This window comes from Heptranchias perlo, chromosome 21 (assembly GCF_035084215.1).
Source record: "Heptranchias perlo isolate sHepPer1 chromosome 21, sHepPer1.hap1, whole genome shotgun sequence".
NCBI lineage: Eukaryota > Metazoa > Chordata > Chondrichthyes > Hexanchiformes > Hexanchidae > Heptranchias > Heptranchias perlo.
In genome coordinates, this window is record NC_090345.1 from 15,336,989 (window position 1) to 15,361,400 (window position 24,412).

General features: G+C 40.7%; 1 protein-coding gene across 2 annotated transcripts in view; it reads right to left on the reverse strand.

Annotated features, from left to right (window-relative positions):
• LOC137340290 (uncharacterized) overlaps positions 1-20,433 on the reverse strand; it is a 69,211-nt gene extending 48,778 nt beyond the window's left edge. The window contains exons 1-2 of one of the 2 annotated variants that reach the window (XM_068002707.1): positions 20,208-20,433; positions 1,154-1,234 (exon numbers count right to left, since the gene is read on the reverse strand). In XM_068002707.1, coding sequence (XP_067858808.1) covers positions 1,154-1,234; positions 20,208-20,354 — 228 coding nt within the window. In that variant the 5' untranslated portion in view covers positions 20,355-20,433. The remainder of the gene's footprint in view (positions 1-1,153; positions 1,235-20,207) is intronic. The other variant, XM_068002708.1, reaches the window with a different exon arrangement.
• Positions 20,434-24,412: the final 3,979 nt, after the last annotated feature.

The window sequence follows — 24,412 nt, forward strand, 5'->3', positions numbered from 1 at the left end:
GGGGGGGGGGGAGTTGGTCATCGGTAGGAGTCAGGGGTCATCAGGGGAGTTGGGAGTCATTGGGGGGGTTGGTCATCGGGGGGGGGGGGGGGGGTTCAGTCATCTGGGGAGGGTTGGTTATCAGGGGGAGTTATCGGGATCGGCGGTCATTGGGAGGGGTCATCAGGGGCTCAGTCATGGGGAGGTCGGACATCGTGGGGGTCGGAGATCATGGAGGGGGTCAAAGATCGTGGAGGGGGTCGGCCGATTGTGTGCGCGGCATCGCGGCAGGTAAGCATGTTGGGCCTGGAGGCTCCTGCTCCTCCTGGCCCACAAGCAGTGCAATAAAGGCACTCACCTGCTGATCCAGGCCTTCTTGCCTCCTTTTACGTGCCCGGAAACCCTGGCCCCCGAGAGTTAAAAATAAAAAACCTATTAAAACAGAGGCCCACAGCCTCCTTAAAAGATTTCACTGATCAACCCGCCTCCTGAGAGCGGGTCGATCGCCCGGCCCTAGCACCCAGCCCTCAGCCCGCCTCCGTTAAAACTAGAAATGGGTGAGTTGGAGGTAGGTTGGAGTCGAGTTTTACTTTTTAATGATTTTTACCTTCCCACCTACCCCCAACCCACCCGTTCATGGAGTTAAAATTTACCCCAAGGTGTTTTGTTATAAAGATATAAATATTTGTTTATGTATGCATTTGTTTTAACTAGTTAATCATTTCTGTGCGAGTCAGGAAATGTTACTTTTCACTATGCTGTTACCCCCACAGAACCCTATGAATCCCAATATTAGTATGGGACAGACTGAGGCCCATGAATTCACCTTTTAATTAACTTCAGTGCTCTGCTAAACTCTATCTATACATAGTACTACGCCCCTGGAGTGCTTGGCAAGGCAATCTAATGAGGGAGACATCTGTTTGCATTACTATGTATCACTAATATCATGCAGATGAGTGGATTTGAAAAATTCAATGGCACTGACATTAACCCTACAGTCTATTTTCTTTTTGTTGCTTATCCGTATTCACCCATCCATCCAATTGCATTGCAATCAGTTTGAATGGTCCGTGGCAAGTGGTCCAGATAAAATATAATAATGATTGCCAATGTTAGAAAACAATACGCAAACATATGTTTTGTCAACATCAAATCAAAGAAATTAAATTACCAGAGAGATTATTCTGGGCAGCACTCGCTTGAGTTGTGTGCATTTCCTGAAGTGATCCCAGATTGAAGTAAAATCATTTCCCTATAAGAGAGAGATACCCTAACATAAATTATTCCTTAAAAGTGCAAACATTTTCAAGATTATCATTGCCACTTTTGTTATAAATTTATAAACTTCTGAAAATTATTAATTCATTTATTGTTACTCAATTAATTCCGCTCCCCCAACCATCATTAATGCATTCACGTTTCATTAGTACAATAACCTACAAAGAAGGATCACTCTGCTAACAAGTGTAGGGCTGGAACAACAATAATTAGTGTAAATTGCCTTTCTAGACCTCAGTATAGGAACAAATTTGAACATGCTGCTGCTTAATGTCACTGCTATACAATACGAGAAGTTATTAAGGAAGCTTTAAAAACAAGAAAACCATAAATCAAGGAATCAAAGCCATTCTAATGCAATCTGAGGGTGTGAAGTTTGAATTTAATAGTTAACACTCCTCCCTGCAGAGGGTCAAGGATTAGCGTGGTCTAGGAGTTTCTTACAGGTTCTTTCACACTGACATAAGTGGGAGGGGAAAAGCAGAAGTGCTGATTTTTTTTTAGACATCGTCCCTTCTTCTTTCTCAATCTCACTCTGAAATTCTCCCTAATTAGTTGAAGAATTATTAGGTAGATTAAAGAATTTGTAGCATACAATCTGATGAGGGGGATCAGGCATTTTACTGCTTCGCCTTGTAGGCCTACAAGATAATAGCAACAGCCTCAGATTCAGAGAGTGTAATAGAGATTCTGCTAAATTTTTTAACTTATTTCCAGCAAACTGTTACTCGTTTTTAATAATGATAGAGAATAGATTTTCAATTTTTCTTTAAAAGTGCCACATTTTCCATCATTTGTGAATGATATATATATATATATATATATAAAATCATTGAGATTATTAGCTGGTTTTAACTGCATTAATTTAACATATTGTGCAGGTCTGGACCATAGCACTGTTTTTTGCCAAGTCATGTTTTTTGAAAATCACAGAAGTAAATCTTCCTCTTTCATGACAAATGATACAATATAGCCAGGAGTTTTGGCAAGGAATTTAATAGAATGCTTTTGGCACTTTCAGAAAAAGCAGCAAGTAAGATTAATCAGAAAACTAATAATTAGAATGAAAGCAATTTAAAGCCATTTTTGAAATTGCTGATAATTCTGCAACTCCCACTTAACAGATGAATACTGTCATTCTATCTGCCAGTATAACTGCTGCTATATAGTACAATTTCTTTGCTCTTTTCATTCCCCAATTCTCTTGTGAAGGTGCTGACTCGTGCTGGAATATGGTTCCATGGGCTTCACGACCTCTGGTATTTTGATGAAACAACCATTTTTCAGATGAAGACAGTCAGTGTCAATGGGCTACTGGACACGGGAAAATCATAGCCAAGGCTGATCCTGTCCTCACCCTACATCTATACACATGCACTTTCTGGCAGAGGCCAGATGATGAGAAGAAAAAACCTTGGCTGATTTTTGCCTTTCCTAATCCAGGAATGCTGAGGTCAATTGTAATGCTCCAACTACTATGAGATCAGCTAACCCAACACAGAATGAGGATCGAATCTGGTTTGTGTGGCGCTTATGATAGCAGGTAATACATTCATTTACTAAGTCACTGAGGACTGTACAGTACTAATTCTAACACTAGACATAAAAACAAAAGCAAAATACTACAAATGCTGGAAATCTGAAATAAAAACAGAAGACGCTGGAAACACTCAGCAGGTCAGGCAGCATCTGTGCAGAGAGAAACAGAGTTAACATCTCTGGCTGATGACCTTTCATCAGAACTGATGAACTGCTCCTTGCATTACCCTGCTCTACTACCTCTGACCACGGCTGCCAGTCTATTTGCATTGGCACTCTTTTCCCGTTGGTTGGAAAGAACAGCTTCCTCCTCCAGGCCACCTCCTCCACAATGACCTTCAGAGAAGTGTCTGAAAATCGGGGTGCCCTTCTAGCCACTTTAGAGCAATGACTGAGAACAACGATTCAAAACAGCCAAAGTGCACCTCCCCTTTAAGAGGTGCAGGTTGCCTTGAAATGGCATCTCTGCTGCCCTATTTCCCCCCCCCCCCAAACACCAATTGGTGAGCTGCCAATAGACAGCGTGATTGGCACTGGCAGCCCGCTAATCTTAATCAAATGAGGCACACGTTGCAGTCGCTCTGCCCATTTTGCACCCGTTTCTGGGACAAGTTGAAATTATCTCCAAAAATGCAGGAAACGCAGGCTGAGAAAGAGCAAAAACAGATTTATGTTTTAGGTCCTTTGATAAAGGGTCCCACCAGAAATCAACCTATCTTTTGTCTTTCAGATGCTGACCGATCTGCTGTGCACTTCTACCAGCTTCTGTTCTTAGTTCAGTTTTTCAACATTTCCAATTTATTACTTAATTTCTCTGAGTTTTACATCACTTGCGTTACTGCTACCAGTTACTATTTACTGCCTGTGCAGCATCCACTAGGCAGTAATTTCATAGTTCATTACTGCACTTTATAAGTACCATAGCAAACCACTCTTTACTGTATATTTCTTTTTCCACCGAATTTTCCCCCTTAATCTCCTGAAGGCATTGACTCCTTGCTGAGGTCCAGTTCCACAGGCACTAATTGTGTTCCGTCGATGTGCATTAGGGCAGTCACTGCCGAACCCAATTTTGTCCTCACCCGATGACCAACACATTTAGTCCCAGTAATGGGTCAAAGGATACTGATTAGAAGTTGGATCTTGACCAAATTTACCTTTGCTGAACCAAAGGTATAGAAGACAACTAGCACTCTGACTGCTGCCCATGCTAAGATCAGCTGACTCGCAACAAGGTGGTGATTAAACCTAAGACCTTCCTAGCCTCTATGGCTCAGCTACTCACATCGTTAACTGTCAAGGGAGCTCAAGCAGCTTCTGAATGTCAGTGGCGCCTCAAGATTGAATCATTACCTTAAACTCTCTGTTATTCTTTAAAATAAGACATACATGACATATTAGAAAAAGAGAAACTAAAGTTCTTAAAAAACTTTTTTTTTAAAACTGTACATGGCAGTTATGTATAATGTGATAGAGGCAGTGTGATATAGTCGAAAAGTTAATAAAATAAATTATGATGTAGGACCGCAAGGTACATGGCATAGTATAACTGGAACAGGATTATTAACAAGTCTTTTTTGGCAGTAGAGTCCTAGGAAATAAATTATAGTGCATATTATAGGTTAATATTCCTTATCCTTTAGAGTCCTGCAGCAGCCAAAACAATATATTTAAACTCCTTGACTACAACTATGTATGTTCATGATACAATATGTAGTATTAAGACCTGACAGTTCTCACAGTTGCTCACAGACTTATTTCCAGAGGTCAATCGTTTAACATAATAAACCATTACCCGTCAACAACATGTATTTAAAACCATTGTTACACAGTTGGTTTAAACAGGAGACTTTCCACACACAAAACAAATGGTTATTTAAATGGAACTTTTTTTTTCAGTCGAGGGCAAAGTGCTCACTTCGTTCTCATCATCGGTTTAGTATCGATGTCTACATTTAGAGCAAGGGAAATCCATGCAAAAATAAAAGCAGGGACACCTCATTTTCTTGAGGGGTGTTGAAGTATTTTGTAACCCAGGCTTGCCGCAGATGCTGATTTTCAGGATTTGTTATGAAACCATTGTTTCATGCACCCACAACTAAGGTTATCAAAGGAGCCCCTGGTATGAGAGCAGTTGTGAAATGAATAATCTCAAATTTGGAAGGGGAAAGAAATCAAAGCTGTAAATTAGGTATCTCCTGTAAAGGTAGTAGATTTTTTATACAACCTCCGGGGGGGGGGATTTACTTAAATGGAAGGAGTGTGTTAAGCCTTTCACCCCACTGAACTTTTTAAAACCCCCATGATTTCTTATTATTCCTGTCCCCATTGAAGCTACTATTGAAGCCATTAATGATTAATTTATTTGGTTTAACTTACAGTTTAAATGCTGAAGCTTTTGATTTATCCAGTCATTCCTATCTCAATAAATTCCTGGTACTGAGCTCCATTTGTTACATTTGTACCATAAAGGATGTATTCAGTTTGGACATGGACAGGGAACTGAAGGTAGTCTGAAGATTTACACTCCCCAGATTCATTCTGTGTTACCCGGAGGCAATAATTTAGCAGCACAAAATAAAGGATACACAATATCCCAGCTTATTTTACAAATGAGCAAAATATGGCAATTTGTAAGTTATAAAAGTGCTCTTTTATTGCTTGCTGTTACGACTATAAACATGTTGTTTTCATTTTAAATAATTTTTTTGTTAAAATCATTTTAATGTTTTTATTTGCAAGGAAGCAACTTGCTCCGAGGTCTCTAATTTTGCACTTCAGCCTGTTGAGGAGTGTCTGGCTTTCACTTATTCCCCTTTTAAATTACACGGCTATAACCGATGAGGGCAGCAGCCTTGTAATTTAAATAAGGTGACACTAATGGCATCGGAGGGGCCAAGGACCACCTCTGGGAGTGATTTCTGGGGTTCCACCAGATACTGGCCACCTCTCCAAAAGTTGTCAGCTGAGCGATCAGCCTGACAGTACAGGCCAGCAGCACAATTTTCTGCTTACTGTCCTGTACAGACCTTCACCCCACAGTACGGAAGGTCCATGACAGAAAATTTAAATTACACAATTGTAACTTTTACATAAGTATGCATTCTCCAATATATTACAGATCCACTTAAATTCCAGGTGGTTCTGCAATATAAAGAGGCATTAGTACCTCCCCGTAGAAATGAAGTTGAGTTATAAACTCATGTTCTGCATTCTATAACATAGCAGCTTAGAATACCAATGTGCTGCATTACCATTCTATTCCTACTTACCTGTAATGAAGATTATTACAAGGAGAGGGAACATTTTATTACACATTTAAGTGTCAAAGTTCACAGGAAACTTTACACAGGCCATGAGAAATGTATTGATCTACTACATATCAAATACAGACTGGTGAATTGAATGTATCAATTATACCTAAATAGATTAGGATATATTCAGCTGACAAAGCCCCATTTTCAATGTATTGCTAGACTATGCAACCTCTCTAAACAATTTTCCTTTCATGCAGTTGTCCCCTGCGTAATATATCCCATCCTTAGTCCTCTAGATTTTATCGAGAGATTTCAAGTCTTTGCGAAATTGTTCGGTTGAGCTAAAAGAAAAGTTATTGCAGCTGCCTGAGAGCAGAAAATGCTGTCTAATAATCCAATCATAGTAACCGCATTACATCGACTTAAAAATTAAAAACATTGTCACAAGGAGCAATAACAGTCATAACATCAGCACTATTGTCAATGATGCTTACACACAGAAAATGTAAGTTACCCTTAATTTCACATATTTGCTTTGGATTGTAATTATATTCATACATTATTATGTTCCTAATCTAAAAAACTAGATAGAAAAAAATATATTTTTGCCTAAAGGATTAATTTACATAATAAAAATATTTAAATATGGTCCATTTAAACATAGAAATCTGTTCAAGAACTACATGATTCTTCAACCTGACAGTATGTGCAGTTCAAACTTATTGCTGTAAGGTGCGGTTTGTATGGGAGAGTGGGACACTGCTGAAAAACAGAACATGTGAATGCTTCAATTATGGATCTGAAAGACAGACAGTGCTTGAATTTTCAGGGTGGCAGTTGTTCTAAGTCTAAGCATATAGTATAAAAATATTAAAACCACTTTTAAAGCACAATATTAATCTTATAAAAATTTTATAAATCTCAAGCAGCTTATCTTTTATTATGTAACACAAGTGCTTTGATGGAATTACTGTACAGTGAAATCACTGAATAGGATCACTCTTGGGAACTCCAGATCTGGCCAATATGAAAAGCTTGCCAACAGTAAGCAAAACAATCATTTTGTGAAAACACAGTATACATTGCCCGCATTTGTATGAAGACAGTCCCGTTATTAGTATGAGTGTCAGTATGATTCCTAGTGCAGGCAGCAATCTGGTGTATTACAGCGCAAATAAATACATTTTATTAGTTGAGATGATACATTTTGAGATTATACATTTTGAAGGGCTGAAAGGCCTACTCCTGTTCCTATGTCCTATTAACCTCGAGGTTTGCATACATAAATCTTCATTTATGTACATTCTACTGCTTTTAGACTATCATCACCATTGCTATGCACATGTACTGGAAAGAATTGGGGATTGGTACTTAAAGAAATTAGTCTCCACTGCCCTTCCTTCAACCCTCCCTCTTATGATTGTAAGATGTTCAAAAGCACTTGCAAAGATTTGCAAATGGCACAATTCTCATTCAGGCTCCCTGCCCCATTGGTCCATTAGGGGCTTACACCATAGAAAGTACTATTTTACAACTGGAAACTGGCATGTTGTCACCACCGCACTATCACCAAGATGCTCCTTTAGCACCACCAGACCAAAGCCTGTACAACGCTGATCAGTTAAATGAATTTTATTAGCGGCCATGGTCACTCACATGAATACTGATATTTCTGCTCCCAGCCCCTTCCCTTTAGTAAAACAGAAAAATACCATGCCACAGCTAATGCGCAATATAGAATCTGACATTGGATCACATCAGTAATTACATGCTGTCACAACATTAGTAGAATTATGTTAACAAAACCTAAAGGTACCAGATGAATGAAATTTCTGGGTCTGTCTAGTCACTTACTCAATATATACCTTTGAAGGCAACTGTCGGGTAGCAATAAGCAATAGAATAAAACAATAAAAATGTTTCACATGATCCACAGGATTTGTACAGAATAGAGGATACTTCCCACTAACTGAATGACTATGTTAACCAGTGTCTAAGGTGCACTTATATTGTCAATGCTGGTCCAAATAATAGGTACAGGTTCCAGCAAGGCAGTACCTTGATTCCTGCCTAGGTCAGATATGAATTCTTCTAAGCAGAAGACAGCCCTGTGCATGTGTGCTTAAATGCATATGCAGAGCTCTGCTCAGGCCTGAATGTTTTCAGAGCACTGGCAGGAGTGCTCACATTCTCAATACATTAGAGGAAATTCTGGGCATGCTTAAGAAGTATCCAAGGGATCCCATTAACACTTTTTAAACCAGGTTTGACACTGCACCAGAATTATACTCCATGCAGTGGGAAGCCCACATGATGTGAGACTGCCTTCACAGCATTGTTAAAGTTGCAGTATAAACACATCCTAAAATGAACATCTTATTTTCTAGTATTGTTTACCATCATACTACTGGCATGATACTTTTCTAAAATCTTTATAACACATGCTCACACACAGATAGGATCAAAGTGTTTTAATAAGAAGAACCACAGGACTATAATGGGATATTATAGTGGGAACTGGCAGTATGGATGAAAACTTTAGACCAATTGTATGAAACGAGAGAATCAATGGCTCTGGCTCGACTATAGATATAAATAAATAACACTATAGGAGTTTTTAATCTCTGTGTATGCTGCATTAAAATGATCAATTTATATATTAAATGACAGTGTTCTCATTTAGTGAAAGTATATCAGCAATATTATAATAAAATCTAAAATAGCCCTCACCGATGGTTCAGGTGACAAGTGCACTGTGAGATTGCACTCACTCGACCTACAGCTGCCAGTGCTGCTTGTGGAGGGGCTTGGCTGTAGGTTTGGTTGGAGCATGCAATATAACTCTGTCATATGAGTCCCTTGTAAATCGCAACTTCCTCAGGCATTGCTCCTCTGACAATTACGGGTATGTAAGCCTCTGACTATACATGTAGGGATATTGGTGGTTGGGTTCAGAGGACGGATGGATACCTGGCATCCATCGTTGACCCTTCTCTCCTTCCAAAAAGTACAGCTTTGGGGGATTCCCATGAGGAAACCCATTGTGGCACTAATGGAGCTGTTGGAAATAAAGCAACAGCACAACAACTAGCACCAAGGGTCCCTGAAATCTTTGGTGATGATAAAAGAAAAAAAAAACCAAGAAAAATGGTGCAGAAATGGCCTGAAAATTGTTCATTGAATCTTTTACAGGGCTCTAAATGAACTTGTGCATCTGGTCCTAGATCAGGCCCTAGTAACCTTAGATGCCCATTTTATATCATTAACTCACAATGGAACGTGTGACTATAGCGTATCTTGGGGAGCTTGTAACAGGGCTCAGAGTCACAATAATATTAATACTGACTATTCAGACACAAAAAAGCTAAACATTTTAATATTTAGTTGTACTCAGCATAATGCAGACACAAACAGCGGCAAATTGTGTGCACATCAAAATGACATTACTATAACTTATTTTAATTTTACAGTGAAATTCCTGCCTGTTTTAGGCAGGAGCTTCTTGACCTCTCATTGGTAAATTCGGCAGAGATATAGGGCATGATTTTAGTCTGAAAAAACGGGTGGGTTGGGGGCGGGAGGGGCAGTAAAATCCGCCCCCAACCCGCCTCCAAACTGCCCACTTCTGGTTTTCATGGGGGTGGGACGAGGGGTGGGCATTAAAAACTTTTAAAGAAGCTGTGGGCCTCGGTTTTCAAAGGCTTTTTAAATTTTAGCCTCTGGGGGCCAGGATTACCGGGCCTTCTCCTTCGCGCCAGGTGAGAGGAGGCAAGAAGGCCCGAAATTGTAGGTAAGTGCCTTTATAGCACAGCTTGTAGGCCTAAAGGGGCAGGAGTTCTTCCCCCAAGCCCAACAAGCCTACATGCAGCGACCATCCCCAACAATCGCCGACCACCCCCCCAATGATCTCCGAACTCTGTGATGACTCCTGATCCTGGCCACACACCACCCACCCCCATGCCGGTGACTGACTCGCCACCCCTACCCGGTGACCCCTGAACACCACCTTCCCCCCGGATGACTAACCCCTGATCACCTCCCCCCCCCCGTGACTGACCCCCAATCCTTCCAATGACTGACTCCTCCCCCAATGACTGACCCCCCATACCCCCATGCCCCCCCCATTTCCCCTCCCGCCCAATCCATTCCATCTAACATATACCTTCACATGTCCTCTTCCTTTCTCTTCTCCCGTCCCACTGAAAGCCAGCCTGTCAATCAGGCCGGCCTGTCGGGCAGGAAACCGGCAAAAAAAAATGATGTCCTTACGCCAAAATCATAAGGACGTCCGGGAAACCCATACCTCCGGGTTTCGCCCCCACAATTCCACCCCTCCCCGCCCCCTTCCCGGTTCCGGGCTAAAATTATGCCCATGGTAGTACAGATCTCCGCCCAATTTCCTGATCAGTAATGCCCATTTTATTGCTGAGAATCATGCATTACCAATCTAAAACTTGCCCTGATGTCTTCAATAAAGAAGGGGAGAAAGTTGAGGGAAAAAACAACCTTCCCCCATAAATAGGTTGTTAACTAAAAGACGGTTGAGGTTGTGTGCTTCAACTTTCAAATAAAACTGCTGCAGTTCACTGGACTGAAAAAATGTACTTTCCCTATAATTTGATTGCTGCGATCAAATTGTTTCCATATTGTTTAACTTTGCTGAAGATTCAACCTGTCATTTCTTCAATCACAATCATGAAGCTTGTGTCTGGTCGTGTTACTGAATTGGACAGAGAACCAAATATTACTAATATTTAATACTTGTATATGACCAAATATACAAGAATGTATATAAATCATGTGGCCCTAGTGGAGGGAGAAAATCTTTTTTTCATTAATGAAATTAATGATTATCGAGAAAATAAACTGATTTGACATTGTATATTTTTCTAATTTCTCATTAGAAAAATGTAATGCTGTTAAGATTTAGGTTAAACTCTTTCCATTGTTTTTCTTATGATGGTAATTTATTCAATAAACGTATGACACATCTGTGGAGAGATTTTAATAGCTGACTCAAGCTGCTAAAATTTATGGTAGACAACAAGCAAGAGCGGTTGAAAATACATTTCCATTCTTGGATTATGTCATGTGAGCTGCCTGACCTCTAGTCCTAACTGGAACAAAGAACTTCTCACCAGTGAGTCGAGGCAGTGAAATAATGTTTTAGCTATAAAATCAACATGCACACATAAAAAAGATATATTCCCAGGTCTTGAAATTATACTGTGTGAATATTTGCACACAAACGTTTAACCTGTTCATATGAAATTTTGTTTCTATTAATTTAATTGTGGCACTGACCTGTTTAAAATAAATGGGTTAATGGTTCTGTTAAAAAGCAGACAAATCAATTTCATACAAACACATTAAGTGTTCATACGCTAATATTCCCTCAGTGTAATTTTAAAACCTATATTCCATACAGCTGGATAGTTGTGCAACATTTGCAGCCTGCAGTAGGAATTAAAACAGTTAAGGATTTCCCTGAAGTAGGCAGGAAATTTGAAGCAGTAATTTAAAAAAATTCTGTATTAATCTCACAAGATACAAGATGAGGTAGGCCTTTTGGCACATTCTAGTTCCTCCATCCAGAAAGGTGCTACAGTCTCCCCACTTCTTTCCTAAATAATTCCTGGGTTTTTGCCTCTATTATTCTACCCAGATGGCCATTCCACGTGTTAATCATTCTTTGGGGGTGAAATTGGTCCTCACCAGCAGCGCGAAATGGGCTCATAGTGAATCAGCAGCCCGTTTAAAAACGCGCCCACTTATCTTTTCCATTGACTGGGCGCGGTGTAAAACGGGCTGCCGATTCGCTATGGGCCCGTTTCACGCTACTAGGGTAAACCCTTTGGTGTGGAGAAAAACTTCCTGACTTCAGTCCTAAAGTTGCTTTTAACTGGTTAGAACATGTGTTCCCTTGTTATATCATGTCATAAAGCTGATGACATTCGAGTATAGCTTTTACAGTAAAACAATTTGTGCTTCAGTTTTTATTGTTGTATTAGGAGCAAACACGGTTCCATATGACACAGCTTTCCAGTCAGGACTGCAGGCCTGTGTTAGCAGTCTGAATCAGGTGGAGGTGCATGCAATGGGGAGAAAGAGTTGAGAGTATCAATTTCTTTTACAAACATTATCACACACGTGTGATATAGTTTGGGAAATTTGCTTATGGTATAGATAGTCTAACAATTGTTCTTCATCACAGAAAATGGCAGGAGATTTGTATTTGCCATTTATATTTCCTGTATTGTAGTGCAAATGAACTTCAAGACCCAGAGTGTTTTTTTCCTCTCAATTCTAAACTAGGATCATAGCAAGCGTACCATTTAAACCTAAAGTAAAAGACAGTATAGAAAAAGCACTTCTCATGCAATTACTCACCTATCATCCAGTTAAGTTAAAAAAATTAAACGTTTCCCATCTGATACAAGATCATTTAAAATTTAACATAATTTTCTTAGATTAAGACCCAGTTCTCCGAATTCTCTAGGCAGCTGCCCAACTGATGTCATATACAGATCCTATCAATGAGGGGCTTCAGAAGGGTTCAATCTAGAATGCATTCTTTCATATGCTGGACCCTTTGGGACAAGTACTTCAGTACCATTTTTGCAATTGTTTTTTTTTAAATGAAGCTTGATGTAACAGTTTACAATAAAACTACTACCCTCCTCCCCCCCATATATTTATCTCTGAAATATTTGCAGCAAATGGCTGCAAATTCAAAACAGATGTAAATCTGCAGCTGTACTGTAAATATAGGGTACTCAATGGGGAACTGTGGAATACAGAATTTATTCCACAAGTGAGTTAGATTTGATAATTCCCGAGTGACAAAGTCACAGATGAGTTATTAAGACCTTCCTCACAAGTGGAATAAATTCAGTATTCCACATTTCTCCATTGGGTATTCTGTTTATACCATTGTGTATAATTATTTTTATATTTCAATTAGAATTAGTTATCTACCTATAACACTACAAACATCGCAGAGAAGCTCTGGCAACTCTTGGACCTGCACTGGAATCTCTGCAATATTCACTGATGCAAAGTCATGGTAATGGTAGGGACGTGTTAATATCACACACAGCAGATTCAGGTTCAAATTGAACTTCACCATTTTACAGGCATTTTTTTTATATTAAAGAAGTTTGGATGCCAGCTAGACCCACCTAAACCATGGTTTTACAGCACTGATAACAAAAGCAGATTTTTAACTAAAAAATACAGATTTTTACGTTATTAAATATGGTATATGTGACAAAAAACAAGCATTATTTGGAAAAAAATACAAAAAAAATCTACTTCACTATATAATCTTGTACTTGCAGAAAAATTGGTATATTAAATTTTAGCTGGCAGAACAGGAACTTGAAATTTCACAAAAGTTAATTCCAATATCTAAAAAGAGAGAAAAAGACATTGGGCCCGATATTAGCAGGGCAGCGGGTTCTCAGCGGGGGGTCGACTGGGCGCGTGGGTAACGCGCCCGGTGAAATCAGTGTGCTCCACACGCAATCGCAGGCTAATTGAAGCCACTTACCTGTACTTCCGGGTTTCATGCTGGAAAGCTGCGCAGCGGGCGGACTGCGCATGCGCAGTGTAGGCTGTCAGCTGGAGGAGCTCTATTTAAAGGAGCAGTCCTCCACTGACAGATGCTGCAGGAAATAGGCAAAATTACAGCATGGAGCAGCCCAGGGGGAAGGCTGCTCCCAGGTTTAATGATGCCTCACTCCAGGTATTATTGGATGGAGTGAGGAGGAGGGGGAGGACAGAGATCTTCCCCCCGGCGGGCGGGAGGAAGCGGCCTGCCTCTGCCACCAAGAAGGCCTGGCTCGAGGTGGCAGAGGAGGTCACCAGCACCACCAATATATCGCGCATCTGCATACAGTGCAGGAGGCGCTTCAATGACCTAAGTAGGTCAGCCGAAGTGAGTACACTTACTCATTCCCCTACACTCCATCTGCCACATCGCTGCCCCCACCCCACATCTCCTTCTGCACTGCCAACACTACTCTATCACATCACTCCTCACACCCACTCAAAGCTCATCCTCATCTTACCTGCACTTACTCACCTCGCCAGTACTCATCCCGCCACTACCACTCAACCCAATCCTCATACAATCTCATGGTTCTATCTCACACTCACCCTCTCATGCATCTCTTTCACGGCCAGCCTCACTCCACCTGCCACTACCTGTGCTGCAGCCACAGGGCATGCATCACATATGTGCAGTAGGAAGCGTAAGGCAAACGTGTCGTGAGCATGAAGGGGATGCACAAGAGTGTTTGAGGGTTTGTCATGGTGTTTACCTATATTTAATTTCTGATCAACTCACATAACATATTATATTGTCACCACTACTGCCATGTCTTTGCGAATCTTGTCTGGTTTGTGCAATAATGCACTTTCCTGAGGATCACTATGAAGACCCACAACTGATGCCACCCATTGTGTCACTGCAGAGTGGGTGTAGGTGTATTTGCAGGGCTCTTTTGTGCAGAGATGTCGGCGATGTCCCCGGTTGCACCCTGGAAGGATGCGGAGGAGAAGTTGTTGAGGGCAGTGGTGACTTTGACAGCGACAGGTAAGAAGATGGTGCTCAGGCCAGCCGGGAGCAGCTCGGCATGAAGGAGGCTGCAGATGTCCACGACTACATGTAGAGTGACTCTGAGCCTCCGTGTGCACTGCTGCTCAGAGAGGTCCAGGAAGCTGAGCCTAGGTCTGTGGACCCTGTGGCGAGGGTAGTGCCTTTTGCGACGCTTGTCTCTCTGGGGTTGCCCTCCCTCCTGCTGTGCAGGTGGATGTGTCACAGCACCGTGTTGTGGGGCTCCATGTGTCAGAGGTGGACGGCGTGGCTGGCAAGGCTGGTGATGCTGTTTGTCCTCCGAGGAGGTCATGACTGCAGCTACGGCGGCCCCCATCCGGAAGATGTACATTTGAGGGGGTCCGCAAGGTAGGTACATGTGTCTGGACACCGGGGTAAGTGTGCAAGTTAGTGAATTTTGTTGTTAGGCGGAGGGTGGTGGAGGCCAAACTTTGTCCAAAGTGACAGAGTGGCCTCCTGCAATGAGTGAGGGTCTCCCCCCCTTCACCTGTCAAATGGACCTTTGCAGCTGCCACAGGCTGATGGCTGCAACACATCCATTTGAACTGGGAGTGTTTCCCCCAGTGCAGGAAACAGTCTCAGTGCATTGCAAAATCCCACCCTTCCTAAAATATTAGGTCAATCAGGTCTGTAAACGACCTGAAGTACCTGTTTAATTGCTTCAAGTGGCACCCCGCCAGCTTTAATTGCCAGCGGGAGTCCCACATGCGGGGGCTGCACGCGCATGTCAGCGCATCACTGGGGAACCCGGAAGTGGGCGGGTTGGAGATGGGCTCCGGACCCGCCCCGGGAATCCCCGATTTTCGCAGCCCCCCCGCCACGAACGCACCCGCTCGGGGGTGCGAAAATCAAGCCCATATTCTCTCCTTTCAAGATAAAATGCAAGGCTGGGATTTTCTGCCCTTCCTCCATTGATTTTTCTTCGGAACTGGGCAAGCAGGGATGGGGAAAGGGTCAGGGATGCATACTGGCATGCCCCTTCCCTTTTTTAAGCCTCTCCTATTTCCTGCTAGAACTGATGGGATGATATACAATATGTTTGCCCATATATGGAGGGGCAAATTTTAATCATATCAAAATGGTGGCAATGCATCACCTGACACATTTTTTGTCATTTGACCCACAGTGACCTAAGGCTGGAACATCTGCCGTGGTCAGAGTAACATCTTAGTGATGAGTGGAAATCCTACCATGCTGGAGATGCACTTCAAATTTTCAAAAGCAGAATATCTGGGGTCAAGAGTCTATTTACTCTATTTGTATTGGCACTAACATCAATGCCAAGTGTCTATCTGAACACCATGATAGTAAAATTATATTTCATTTGCTGCATGAACCAGAGAATGATGCTGCCAAATGAATACATCAAAACTGAAAAGTGCTTCAAGGATAATTGGAGTGAAGCCCAATACAATGTGAAAGAAAGCTTGGCAAAAATAGCTCCAATCTCACTAGAAACCCTGTTGTCTATTGGGTGTTATTAAATATTAGTATATAAAAAAATTAAAGAATTTAGAAGTCTGATGACAGGACTGCATGCTTTGGAAGTTGCAATATGGTCAAACAGGATAGTGGTGATGGGATCTGCAAAATTATTAAAATTATAGAGATGGTGCATGCTATGCCATATTAATAGGGTCCTGCTATCTCCATAATAATATACCACAAAGATTCTGGGCAACCTTCATTGTTACTGCTGGGGAAAGTAATAACATCTAATGGCAAATTTTGTGATGCTCATGTAGATCAGAGAATCAGGCGAAGAGATCAGTGCACCTAATTTATGGCACATGCAACTCTTTGGTGATTAATTTTACTCACTGGAAAATCATAAGCACCAGTATGTCCTTTAGTACATGGCTTGTGCACTGCTACTTTGTGCCATGTTAGTAGCATCAGCACCACACATTCAGTGACAGGACAATAGAAAAAAGTATTCATCCAGAAGATATTGCTTATGTGCAGCATAATGGTACAATGTTGAGACAACAGCATCCTGAGAAACAGAGTGGTAAATTTTCATCTTCACCACAAGGGCGGTAATCTGGTAGAATGGATACCCCAACCATTGTAGAACCCATCTGATTTTCATTCCATTGTGGAATGAAAATTGGATGAGTTCTATAATGGGCCGATGATCTGCTCTATTCGATTACTGCCCATGCAATGAAAACGAAAATTTACTCCTGAGTGTTAACATAAAGATTTATGTCTGTAATTCCCCATATTTGAAGCTGTTCATCTCAATTAGGTATGTCACGGAGAGGCAGAGAAAAGAGGTTTGGCACTTGCTGAAGATTCCTCCCATATAGCTCCTGTTGTTTAGTTCAAGAGAGGCATTGACAGAAGCATCAAAGCATGTTTCCTGCTTGCCTTCTCAATCAGGGAATAGTGTGTGTGATATGGGAGAAACTGCAAATAACTTGCTCAGAGTGATCATAAGGATAGGCAGCACCATGGAATGGAAAGATCACACATGTTTTAGAGGTGCTCTTCTCATGTTGAGATGTGTTGCACAGGGAGGTGGAGCTCTGCATTGTATGTGGCTCATGGTTTACTTTGTCTGGAATTGTTTGAGGATATCACTAGGTGCAAAGTAGAAACATTCTTTATTTCCCAGCACATTGGCCAGTAGAAGAAAAAAAAAACAAATGTTAATGGAGTAAATCCCAAACAGATTTTTAAAAAATAATAGTTGTTTTTTTTTGCTGCCTATTGGCCCCACTGTCTGTACGTGCAGGACAGAAGTTGTGTAGGCATGCCAATAGCACACCTAAACTGACAACTCTACTTAATTAAGTAAATTAAGTGATTCCTGTTCCCAGCATTGAATAGCACTCAAAGGGAGCATATGAAAAATAGGGCTGTAGCCCTAATTCACTGACCTGCACTTCCTTCAATTGTAGCTTAATGCTGCAAGTGGGAGATCACTGTATTTACCCTGTTAATATTTTTAATTCCAAGAAGTAATAAAGATTTAACAGTATCCACTATACCTGTACAGACTCCAGCAAATCAACTGCAAAAAAAATTCAATTAGAAAAAAATCCTCTGATGCAAGCTAGGATTTGTATTAAAAGTGAATCATACCTGAGCCTGATTTATTATTAGATAACATACAATCAATGCATATGACACAAGGTTTAAAGGAGAACTCATTAAAACTGTAAAGAAGAATTAATCCTGGTTAAATCGACTTATCTTTCTCTGCAATCCTTCATTATCCAGTTATGTTCCAAATTACACGGTCCCTTCTGACCTTAAAATGACTAGTGCCAGATAAAATAACCATGTGCGTTATTGCTTGTTGGGTCTAAGGTCACCTCAGAAACTAGTACTTGCGTGGACATTTTACTTCAACAGTATACACACCTAAAATCCTTTCCTCCTTTACGGTATCTTTTTATTGTTTCTTTCATGTCCCCTTCCATATGTCTTTCTTTGCATTTATGTTTCACCTTTTCTCTCGTCCCTTAATGGCAGCAGTTCTTATCTTGTTTTTTGGCATGTGCAAAATCACTCTAAGGTATACGGGATGGATTCACCTATGTTTATGAATGTGGGTAACTGTAACTATCCATCCTTCAATATTGATATTTTTACCAATGCCTGTCGGCAGATGTGAAATTGCTTATAGATTTCACCGATCAGCAAGAACATGGGTAGTAACTACCACCACTGACTTTTGATAGATATCAGAATTTTGAGAACAGGAAAAGACCATTTAGGTCCCAACAAGCTTGTCCCTGTTTGATAAACCTTAGCTTCACCTAACCGCCTTCTGACTATGTCCCACAATCCATTTTGTTTCCAGAAACACATCTAATTGCCTCTTAAATCAATTTCTATTGTCCACTTCAATGGCATCACTGGTAACTGTTCCACAAGTCAATAACCTTTTGCATAAAAAAGTTTACCTTGATTTAATCCTAATGTACTTATTTTAAACTTTTATTGCTGGCACTCATACTCTTTACCCTCTTGAACAACTTTCCTAGATTAGCTCTATTAAACTCCATCGGAATCTTGAAAATTTCAATTAGGTCATCTCAGAGTTTCCTCTTTTCCAAAGAAAATAAGATCTATTTTGACCACAAGCTGCAGCTGTTAGGGCAGAATGAAATTGGCAACAGTCAATATCAAAACCTTCAAGCACGCCACAGAAATACATTATTACTTTCTAACACGCATACATGATACAGTGAACTTTCATAATTTCATTATACATCTGAATCAATATTACAATACTAAATTTGTCAAAACCCTTTCAATTCCAACTCTGAGTTCTATACTTCTGTGTTTCTACATGGTGCACTACAGACATGCACAAATATGATAAAATAGTAATGAGCTCTTGAAAGATTATAGAAAATTCAGTATTATTTTAAAGACTGAATCTTAATAAGCAGATATGATTGATTGTGACTGTTCTGGTAACACACAAGAAAGTCTATTGACCCGTGAAGGCAGCTGTGTTTTAAAGAACATTAACGTACAATGTTTGCAGAAAATTAAGAGGAAAACCTCAATGACCTTCACACTGAACTCCAGCAAAAGTGCTCAGAAAATAACTTCCTGTCAAACAAAAACTTTGAAATATCTTTCCCTAAATGTCTATCCAATTACAATATAAATCACATTTTTTAAACACATAGGACCACAGTAGGGGTCTTGACTCAAATTCATCTTCAGTTAAGCAAATTACCCACAATTTTATTTTATCTTTGGTGTTAAATTTGTACCATAGTTTGCAAGGAGTTTACACTTACAAAAGTATGAACAAAACTCCCTCAATAGTTCAGTGGATAAAGGCAGTATCTGGTGTAGTACTAAGTCATACAGGCCAGAAGGTAGGGAATTGATCTCTGATCTGTGCTGAGTTAACTGACCTCAGCTACAGGAATAGTTGGAACACTGCAACTGGGATCAGTGTCCCTGGGCAAGGAAAAGGAAAAAATGAGCCTGCTTCTGATTGCTGTCCAGTAACTGGAACTTGCGTGGGTGTGTGTAGAGGACGGGATTAGGATTGGCTGCGATGCCTTCCATTGTTGAGCAGACTGTTGACATTCATTGTCATGGCTTGTACACAAAGAATGTCTGTGGAACCATACTCCAACAGGACGGGGCAGGTGAGAAAACTGAAAAAAATAAAAGAATGCAATAAGCCTCTTTTCACTCACATACGAAGAGCCATTTGTTGAAAAAAATGTTGAATCATTTCGTCAGTAACGATACAGGTCTATAGGCACCCTGCACTAAGCAAAGCTTCTGACTGTTTAAAATCTGATTAATATAACAGAAATGATGAAACAGAGCTGTTTCTTCGATAAATTTCTAACTCATTCATATAGAAGAGTCTCAGGCTTATTCTGCAAGTGTGCAAACTTTTATGGGCTATGGTTTGCATCAACTGTGCCTGTGGCAGGTGAGCTCTTCAGTTCAAAACCAGGTGTTCACCCATAATTATTTACTTATTGGCAGATTTGATTGCTGAAACATCCGTTGTTGCTATTTAACAATGATTTACTCACCAGAGCATTTTTCTCCTCCCTCTGCCAGCTGCTGTCTGCCTGTGGCGGCTGGATTTTACAAGCTCCAGGGGCTGTTGGTAGATGTGCGGTGTCATTTTTTGATTTGTTAGCCTGATCTGCAGAGACTGCGCTTGAGGAATCCACCATGGTTTGACTGAGGGAAGATGATTCAGATGATGTGACAGTTCCTGTAGCACAGACAGGGACAGGCGCCTGTTCTTTTGCCTTTGGCCTTTAGTTGTGGGAGAAAGGGGGAAAAAATAACTTGAATTCAGCCAAATGGTGGGAGATTTTAGAATTCAAATAACAGAACTAATAGAAAAATACTGGTAAAGCTAATCTTTTCAGATGACCAGAATATCTGTTACATCATCAAAATCCATTAGTGTGTTTCATGTCAATCAAACTATCAATGTAATAGAAAAATACTGGTAAAGCTAATCTTTTCAGATGACCAGAATATCTGTTACATCATCAAAATCCATTAGTGTGTTTCATGTCAATCAAACTATCAATGAATTAATGTCACGTTAATATCATACAATAATTTTTCACTTATTACACAACACCAGAATATCTCACCTATTGAGACACCATGCTATCAAATGGCGCTTCAAAACCTATAGGAACTATCTCTGTATTCTCTAAAGAGTTGCCAACTCAATTGCACATTGTAATGTGCCTCCCCATAAAACACAGCTAATGCACAGTTGATTTCCTGCCTCAAGTTCAGGCATGTTGTCTATTACCTGACAGGCCTAAGACAGGATTCAAACTAAAACATATGGTAATTTAATTAACTCCTTCTTTCCCACAAGGCACCTCCGAACATGTTGTATGCCTTGAGGCTAAATATCAAACATGATGAAATTGTTTCCTGCTCTAGTGCACACCTTGCCTATGACTTATTGCGTGAACATTGGACAAGAACTGTTCACCTGCTACCTACGAGCAAGTCTCACACTTGACCTGCTCTGCAATCAGAAGATTAATTCTCTATTGTATGCAAAAGTTTTTTTTTTGACTTATATGGTTAAAGCTGGCAATAAAAAATACATTCACTGGCAGGTAAAAGCACTAGTTAGTAGATCAGTAGCCAAAAGGTTCTAAGTGCAATTTTACAAAAAACAAATAGCAATTTTGACATTTCAGTCAAACTTACAGCTAGAAATTTTAGCTTTCACAGAACAATGGTGGCTCTAATTACTGTTTTTAAACTGGAAGTAATAAACCATTCTAACAACAGCCATCATGTGAAAATCACCCAAGAATTTGTGAAGAACGGCATTTGCTGTAAAATGGGGGAGGGGGCACTGCCCTGTTAGTGCAGAACAATCATATATTTGCTTGCTGACTGCTCAACATTCGGAAGGTCTATACAACAGTTTAAAATGTTACTAGAAGGAAAACATAACTATAAGCAATTGTGCTGGGGCAGTGATTGATCAACAACATTTTCAAACAGGCCTATTGTAGAATGCTTCAAATTTTTCAAACACACAATGCTAATTATTCGAGTGGCCTCAATGGATCATCAGGGTCGAATTCTGTTTGATCACTAAAATGTATTTTTCACAGAGCTGCAAAAATAATCTTTCATTCTCACAATGTAAATGTCATCTTATTTGATGGAGTTTGTGTTTTTTTTTTATTTTTGACTGGCCAACAAGGATAAAGTCAAGCAGATTATGTTTAAAAATATAAAGGCTGATTCAGTTTCGCTTAGCTGCAGCAAAATATTCCCATTATTTTTGTATATTTTTTTCTCAGTGCCCCAAGGTCATTAGCAAAATCACCTTTTTCTCTTTTGTGCATGGATACGTCAGGCCTGTTTGTACACATTGGATTAGACTTCCTATTTTATCAAGAAATGGGAGAAATGCCGATTTTTCATTGTAATTTATACCTGCTAAAATAATTGGGGCAATGCATGATTCTGAAACATGCCTCTTCCGAAGAATTAGATTTCATTGGAGATCTGGAAGAAGTCAATTTAAAAAGAAGCATGAAGCTAAGGCATGAGTGTTAGTTTAAAACAGAGAGCAGAACATGAAGAAAAGTAGTATTTGCTAAAGATATATGTAAACACAAAGACATATTAACAGGAAGGTAGCAAGTGAAATGGAAATGACAATAAGTCATCTCCAATGCTCAGCAAGTTTACCCAGTTCGTTCCTAAGCAATATGGACCAGAAGGTTGCAGGTTAGATTCTTGGTCTCAGCTGAATCAGAAGTAGGGGAGCTCTAAGTGGTGCCAACACCCAAGGATGTGGAGATGCCGGTGATGGACTGGGGTGGACACCCAAGGACAGAGAGGAGCAAATCAGCCAGGTTTCCATACCTGATGCAGCAACCTCTGCTGGAAGTGCATGTGTGGACATCGGGTGAAAACAGAATTGGGCACCGCTGTGATGGCCGCAGCAGTCAAATAGCCTGCCAACATTCCCACGGTCACTTGGGCAAAATGCCGGAGGACGCCCAGAGTCACAGAACCATACCCCAAGCAAGAGGTCGCACCTTCAAGAGAACACTGGTGGAGAAAATTGATGAGAAAGAAGTAAAAATAGCAGGGTTGTGCAAATGATGGGAAAGGGAATATACTGCAGGAAGCAAAACAGGAAGCACAGCATGCTTGTGGAGCATATGATTAAAAACTATATAGAAGCAGGTAATTCTTTAGTTGATTTATTCAGGAAGAAAAGTTGGGAAGGCATTGGAAGTGTGGAACGTGGAGGAGTTGCACAGAATTATTGTTTTGTGTGTGTGTATGTCATTCATCTTATATTGTAGGTTTGCAGGATATATTACAACAAAATATCCATACCGACTGTGCACAAGTCCATATAATGACAATACCATAGAAACATAGAAAATAGGGGCGGGGTAGGCCATTCGGCTCTTCAAGCCTGCTCCGCCATTCAATATGATCATGGCTGATCATCTATCTCAATAGCATATTCCCGCTCTCTCCCCACACCCCTTGATGCCTTTTGTGTCTAGAAATCTATCTAGCTCCTTCTTAAATGTATTCAGTGACTTGGCCTCCACAGCCTTCTGTGGTAGAGAATTCCACAGGTTCACCACTCTCTGAGTGAAGAAATTTCTCCTCATCTCAGTCCTAACTGTCCTACTCCATATCTTGCGACTGTGACCCCTTGTTCTGGACCCTCCCAACCAGGGGAAACATCCTCCCTGCCTACAGTCTGTCTAGCCCGGTCAGAATTTTATATGTTTCAATGGGTTCCCCTCTCATTCTTCTAAACTCGAATGAATACAGGCCAAGTCGGCCCAACCTCTCCTCAAATGACAGTCCTGCCATCCCAGAAATCAGTCTGGATCCCAGAGAAATGGGCTAAACGGCTAAAATGGTCATTTATGCCGTTTTTCTGAGGGTCCGGCGGTCTTCCGCCAAAGTTACTGCAGCAGATCGGGAGACCCCGTTGAAATTCGTCCCCATAATGTCCCATCTGGTCTTTACATAGAAAAAGAAGAACCTAGTGGTCTACAAAGAACATTAAAAGAGCATCATTCACATGAAGACCAGACACAGACACTACAGGAGATCATTCCAATGATGAGGAAGAAGCACAGAATGAGGCACTAAGTACTGGTGATGAAGGACTCTGAGGGTTGATGAGGGGCCAGCCAGTGCTGGGTGGAGATTCAACATCCAGAATGCTCCTCCTGAGTTGGCAATAAAGATTTTATTGGGCCTTAGTGGTGCAATGCATCTGCCTGAGACATTTAAATAAATCAGTCCCTGTAATTTGGAATGTGGTCTGGGTCTACAAGAATTTCAGGCCCAATAAAATGAATTGCCTTTAGCATGCCTTAGTTAATATATCTACACCTCTAGGCTGCCTGCTCCACCTCTGCTCCACTGCAGTATACTCACCAATGAGCAGTAAACTCCTTTACACTATTTGCTTCTTCCATTGTTCTGGTGATACTGGAAACTTGTTGGTACTTTCAACCAATATTACACCACTCTTTACTCAAATATAATTTCGTTAAATTTAAAGGAGTGAAAACAAATGATCCACTGGTGTACCTGTGAGATGGGAGAGCAAAATTCTTTCCGGGGAAACATCTAATACCGGACGTCATTATTTTTTACTTTATTCGTAAGTGCAGTGCTGCAGCTGAGCACATTAATATTCCAACATGCAGTGATAAAGTGAGTCCCCATATACTATCACAGACAG